The sequence below is a fragment of the Aptenodytes forsteri genome, unplaced genomic scaffold, assembly GCF_000699145.1.
Source record: "Aptenodytes forsteri isolate BGI_AS27 unplaced genomic scaffold, ASM69914v1 Scaffold54, whole genome shotgun sequence".
In the NCBI taxonomy this organism is placed as follows: Eukaryota; Metazoa; Chordata; class Aves; order Sphenisciformes; family Spheniscidae; genus Aptenodytes; species Aptenodytes forsteri.
The window spans coordinates 718,859-725,555 of NW_008796044.1; the positions used below are offsets into that span (position 1 = coordinate 718,859).

At 42.9% G+C, this 6,697-nt stretch overlaps 1 protein-coding gene across 2 annotated transcripts in view; it reads right to left on the minus strand.

Annotated features, from left to right (window-relative positions):
• Positions 1-333: 333 nt before the first annotated feature.
• KCNIP1 (potassium voltage-gated channel interacting protein 1) overlaps positions 334-6,697 on the minus strand; it is a 27,773-nt gene continuing 21,409 nt past the window's right edge. Inside the window, exons 5-8 of one of the 2 annotated variants that reach the window (XM_009285690.2) lie at positions 4,663-4,770; positions 3,580-3,684; positions 2,937-2,999; positions 334-620 (exon numbers count right to left, since the gene is read on the minus strand). In XM_009285690.2, the coding sequence (XP_009283965.1) occupies positions 573-620; positions 2,937-2,999; positions 3,580-3,684; positions 4,663-4,770 (324 nt within the window). In that variant the 3' untranslated portion in view covers positions 334-572. The remainder of the gene's footprint in view (positions 621-2,936; positions 3,000-3,579; positions 3,685-4,662; positions 4,771-6,697) is intronic. The other variant, XM_009285691.1, reaches the window with a different exon arrangement.

The following is a 6,697-nucleotide window of genomic DNA, read 5'->3' on the forward strand; positions in this document are numbered from 1 at the left end:
TGGTGGCACCAGTGCATGTGAGAGGAAAAGCAGGATCTCTGCAGAAATGGGGATATTGGCTACACAGGCTGTCTGCTTAATGTCGAAGGTACATTTACTGTTCATTTTTTACAGACTGCCCTGGCAGATTCGACTTTTGTCAAAGCAGATTAACGGCAAGGCATTCATAAAACATTTTGCCGTATGGTAGTATGGACTGAGCTTTTCACTTGCAATAGATGGCTGAGTAAGCTATTGACATGTGCTATCATATGTAATCAAGCTTGCTAGATTAAAAGCAGGACTTGTGCCTAGCAAACAATGCTGTATATTACTCATTGAACTTCGAGCAGCAGCTCTCTCTTGTCGGGTTTTATTAAAATATTCACATGCTTCCAAAATGAAACAAAGGTCCACCGGCGTCTCTTGGGGAGAAGAGGTGGGATCGGTTGCATTCGGTTGCCATTTGGTTGGAGATGTCATACAAAATCCTCACACACTGAACATGGCTGAATTGTAAAAAGCTTTCACCCAGAAAGGAGGTCTTTGTTACACAGAAGGTCTCTGACTCCTCCAGCGCTCGCCAGACACGGCTACATCACGTTCTCAAAGAGCTGTAAGGATCGCATGATATTGTCATCCTGAAAGCAATGAGAAGACATTTTCATAAAACCAGCACTGACAAGCACAACTCGTAACTTTGCATGGCACAGAAGGGGCTCTGCACCTGCTACTGCAGGCAACAGCCTTGCTTTCATAATGCTTTTCCATCCTCGATGAGCTGGAATTGATTCACTGATCAGGTCCTGATACAGCAAAGCAGTCATCTCTTACTTTGGCACCTTAGTTGGTTTGAGGCATGCAAGCACAGGATCTTCTCATAAGCTTGACATTCAGCATGGGCTGTGCTTTACTGAAGAAAACCAGACATCAGCATTGAGCTGGTGACTGTACTGAACCCTCAGACTTCAGTGCCCAACTGCATTTCATTGATCCTGAATATATAAATATGCGCTTAGCTAATATGCTTCAAAAGTCCAAATAAAATTGCAGGTTTTGAACTGATAAGCAAGCTGCCTTGAAGGACCACTTCATCCCAGAAATACAACCAGCTCAAACCCAAAATACATGCAATCTCAGCCTCTCCGAGGTTCCTAGATCCAAATGAGAAAGTTGGAGACACACAAGGGAAATCCCGGATTGTTTCTCATGAGGTCCTGAAATTGTACTTCAAGGTAATAACCAGAGTAATATTCAAAAACATAATGATGATTTGTTCCTCCCCAGGAATTCAGTTATTCCAAAAGTTAGAATAACTGTTTGCCTGTAACATGAAAATAATTTTCCACATTGAGCAACTTAAAAGATCTATTGTATCTCTTTCCTCTATCTTATTTTGAGGCTGCATCCATCTATCTCACTTCTAACGCAGTTTGGTGAGTACTAACACAAGGCATAGCCTTGCATGGGAAACCAATCATCCTCTCCAAAGCAATGCTGGGAGTTCACTGCCCATGAGCCATATCCTCAGAAATGGCAGAGGTAAGCGCTACAGTGCACTGCGGTTGGTTTTTCATAAAGAAAGAAAAAAAAAAATCATCCTAGTGTTGCAGGGCTCGCTCCTATCTGGCAGGAAACCACACACGACTGCATCAGACTGCACAGCTCCTCGTGCAAGTATGTCAACAGAAGGAACCAAACCCAAACTAGGGCAGAGCATTAAACAAACTCTAACAGTTAAAAGTAAAGTAAAGCTGCTTCAAAACTGAGACCACTAATCACACACAGGCATCCAGCCTGAAAGCAAATTATGAATGTGAAGAATAATACACAACACAAATGATCAAATTAAAGATGAGGCCAAAAATAAGCTAAACAATCAAGAGGGACCAAGAATGAAGTAACTGAAAAAAGTTAGCCTTGTAGTATGCATCTGCTAACAAGGATTTTGCCGCCTGAAGTCCCTGACTGAGAAGTAATCTGGATGTTGCCAGAGCCAGACTTAACACAGAAACAGCGGGAAGCCAGCCTAGCCCTCCACAGAGAGCGCCTTCCCATTGCTCAGGTACAGAAGAGCTGTCTGACTGCAGAACAGGAAAGATTTTTCCAGGGAAAGTAAAGTACACAGGAGGGCTGGTATGCAATTATTTGCACCAATGTAAACTTTCTAAAACGCAGAGGCCATTATTGTACTGATCAAATACTAGAGATATCTCGGAGCAAACATTCACACAGTTAACTACAGTCTAAGACAACAGACACTTGGCCAATTGCATGTTAATGCAGATACTTTGTGCCAGTGCTAAAAATACCAGCAAGTATTTATTACAGGCAACCTACCGTATGGAATTTGCAAGAGGGAGCTTATTTCCAAAACAGAAAAAAAAAAAAAAAATCGTTGCTATGATGACAGCATTTGCTTTTAATATTTGACCATGAAAACATCAACTGGTTTTATACGTCAGTGCTGTAACTACAAGATTTTTAGAGACCTTCAGCTCTGGGTAGTTCCAGCAATGTGGTACCTGTTAACGACATCCAGGGGCAGCACACAGAGACAATATCAGCCTCTTAGAAAAACAAAAAAACTGCCCACAAAAGAAATTACTAAAAAAAACCACCTAAGGAAGGTTAAGGGCATTATGAGCTTTCTCTAGAGTTATCTGCTTGTCTACAGAATCAGGTGCTGCAGTTCACTCAGGAAAATAAAAGCACTGGCCACCAACACTGGAAATGAAGACGCTCTCTCCTGTGATTCGCATGACCCTACTTCTCTATTCAGTCACAGACTTCACAAGGCACCACCAGAAACTCAGTCTTGAAGCTGGCTTTTTCACAGAGCAAAGGAAACCGGGGGTCCTGAGCAGCATCTTCTTTAAAATGGAGTTTGTCCAAAGGGGAAGCAAATGCTGTGGCATGAGCTAGACCTTTCATTACAGTTATAATTTTGTCCTTACCTCCTGACACGATTCAATAAACTCATCTAAAGTTACAACACCATCTTTGTTTTTATCCATTTTCTGCAAAATAAAATAAAAAAAATATTTTTGTTTCCATAGCTAACACTGCAGTTACAGTATAATATCTTATTTGATGCAACCTGAATAAACCTAGGGCACTTTACAAGCTTAGATTAGAGACTCAGTGTCACTGGATAAATTTGCCGACTGCTAAGGACTTGTTTACTCCGTTATTTGGAGCACTTTTGAGGTCATCTCCAACTATTCCTTTCTTGACATACACAGCAACCTCTGCCCTTATTACATCGTTTATTTATCCACTGCCTCACCAACCAGCACCCATATTCCTGTCTCTCTTTATGGGCAGTTGAGAGAAGAAGCACAGAAGGGCTGCAACACATGCAGGGGCTTCAGACTTGCTGGATGTGGCACATCCCAATGCAGAGGGTCAGGCTAAGAGACAAATGGGATACCTTGGAGTCAGGAAATCAGCAGACACTGTAGTGTTAGGCTGACTGGCTGCTAGGGTTTATTTTGGAATATATAGTGGGGCATAGGATTGAACTTGGGGCTAACCTTGCAGTGAAGTATATCAGTGCATAGCTCAAGCGTTACGAAAAACACATCAAAAATCAAGTACCTGGAAGAATACTTCTACATGCTGCCTTGGAGCATCTTCCTTGAGCACTGGGTACGTGTACTTTCCCATCATATCATAAATTGCCTTTACGATATCCATCATTTCCTGCAGTAGTGGCACAAACACAAAAGGGAAATTAATAGAAATGATAGCATATTTCTTTCTTTTACTACCCTTTCCTTCACCATCCTTCTCCTATTACAAAACAGCGCAGAATGCCTATGCATGAAGACAGATGTATCATCATATACAAGTTCAGCTATAAAAACCAAGTGCTTCTTTCTGCCTGTGCCATGACTTTGCCACAGCTGCGTTGGAGGTGCCTGCAGTGCTCACTTCCCTCCTCTGGCCAGGCAGCATTGCAGGACGTATGCTCTGACACGGCAGCTGCTGGGGATGGTGCTGGGCTGCAAGCGGCATGCTCAGTCCCGAGCACCGCAGCACTGACCTTGTCCCAGAGCCTCCTCCGGGGCCAGGGACCTTCATGGCAGTCACTGGGAACCCAGCCCTTCTCCACACCTTGCACAAACTGCCACACAACTCCATGACCAGTAGTGGTAACCACGAACCCTCCAGGTACGCACAATAGTTTTGAAAAGATGTATTTGCAAAATATTCAGGTTACCATGCTCAAAAACAAGGCTTCCCACAAAGGGAACAAGCGATACCAGATAAGAAGATAAAACCAGATGATAATGCAGGATTTGGGAGTGGTGCTGGGTGCTTGTAGTGCTTCGGGTGAGCCCACACCATACCTCCCAGTGCAGCCAGAAACCTCTTGCGCCTCAGTCACCGAATAGTTATTGTCACCATCACCCTCCCCTTCGCAAAGGTTATGTTGCTCATAGCTGTAACTAGGATTTTGCTCCTGGCTAAAGCAATCCATTAAAGGCACTATAATATAGGAAAATATGTCTACAAAATCATGCAATATAAGATCACTGAGCACTTTACTTAGACACAGATAAATGTTCAAGTCCAGTCTGATTTGCATTTAATTAGCTGCATGCAAAATTGTGCTCTGCAACAGAAACCAGTCAGCTCTCTTCAGAAATCAACGACATTTGTCGGAAACAGCCTTACCTCCTTGTTTATATAGCCATCCTTATTTATGTCGTAGAGATTAAATGTCCATCTTAGCTTTTCATGAACAGTTCCCCGCAACAGAATGGACAATGCCATCACAAAATCCTGGTTCAAGGCAGAGAGAGAAATGTGAATTTTCATAACATCGTCTTCTAAGTCACCTTCTTTATATAATGCCAGTCAAAAGACTTATCTTTTCAGGAGAGAACATATGGTTATCAATCTCTTCTGACTCCCCTTTCCAAAAACGTGTCCTCTCTGACCGAACTTGATGAACATAGCATCTGCTAAGATGATCACTGTCACACTAATAAATGTGTATGAGGTAACCAAGAAAATCAGAAAAGTCCTCAAGTATTCAACTGTAGCCACCGTAAAGGCCAAGCTTATGATATGGGTTAGGCAGCTTAGCAAGGCTGGAAGGGCAGGAAGACCTAATGGGTGCTGCAGCCTTAAACCCTCCTAAGTCCTGGGGTGAGGAGTGTGAAAACAGCATGGGCTTAATAGCAGATCCAGTCCAAGCCAGGCAGACTTGGATCCTAAAGTCGATAGGACAGCGGCTGCTCTGGTTCCTCGGACTTGCCAGGAACAGCACAGTACGCTCAAGGCCAGAAGCTGGGACACTTTCTTTGCTACCCATCCAAATTTATCATGCTCTAAACTCTAAATACTGCATGAATGTAAGCACGGCAAAATACATGTCTGGTTTTTAAAAGCACTGCGAGATGCTCCAGTGGCAATTTCCCTCCTAGCTATGGTCTGCTGCAAGAAGAAGTCACTCAGACTGCCGTCGCCTGGTTAAACACAGCTGGACTCTAACTGTGGCAGTGGAAGCCGATGCTTTCTTACTCCCAGAATTAGGGTGCTAGTGAAGGAGGAGGAGGAGGAGAATCCAGCATTTTCTCTGTGTCCACCTTGAGAAGGACAGAAAGATCCCAAACTCCTCTAACACAGGGAGCCTCAGGTTTTGCCTCTGGCAAAATCTGTCAGACTTGACCAGATGCAATTCCCACCACTAATTACTCAGTCTGAGACATGGCATTTTAATTGTATTTTTTGTTTACAGTAAAGTTATTGCTTCCAATAACTTTGATTTATTGTTTATACTGCACGGTTACTCAGGCATTGCAAGCAGCATTGCTGCAGAGATTTATTAGTACAGGCAAAGCTTCAAGCTAACAGAGCTATGCAGTTCCTGATACCTCACTTAATGTACTTAGTCCTTCCTATGTTATTTCCATTAGCTCTGTGTGGGGCAGTGCATCACTTCTTAGAAACCTTTGCTCCTTTCTCCCAAGGCTCAGAGGAAATTGAATTTGCTGAACAACAAAAAAAAGGGGACAAAAGGCTTATGTTTGACAACCACTAAAGAGACAGGTTTGCTAGGAAGGTAAGCTCAGCACTTCTTTTTTTTTTTTTTTTTTTTAATAAGGACTTATTTAAGCATTTTGCTGTGTCTCAGTCTGTTTAGGTTTCTGGAAGTCTCTAACTACTGAGTAGCTGCCACATGCAAAATTCCCACTGCAGCCATTGCTACAGACACACACATATACATATGGTAACGTTCCCATTTTACATTTGATAAATGAGCCAATTTCTCAGTCTTACCTGGAAATTACTGGAGTTGTTAGCCATTTGATGGCAAACCAAGACTGCCTATGATTTCTAGTTTTATGATGACAGTAAACTGTCTTCAAAATTATGAACTTCATCCTCCACAGGCATATGACTTAACATATCCCTTTGCTGCACTCCCAACTATGTGTGTGAGCTTGAAGGATGGCTATTTGTAGCCACAGCAACAAGCCTTTTAGTTAAAGGGTGGATTTGGTTTCCCTAGGAACGAAGTACCTGAGATGCTTAGAATCATAGGATCATAGAACGGTTTAGGTTGGAAAAGACCTCTAAGATCATCAAGTCCAACCGTTAACCTAGCGCTGCCAAGTCCACCACTAAACCATGTCCCTAAGCACCACGTCTACACGTCTTTTAAATACCTCCAGGGATGGTGACACAACCACTTCCCTGGGCA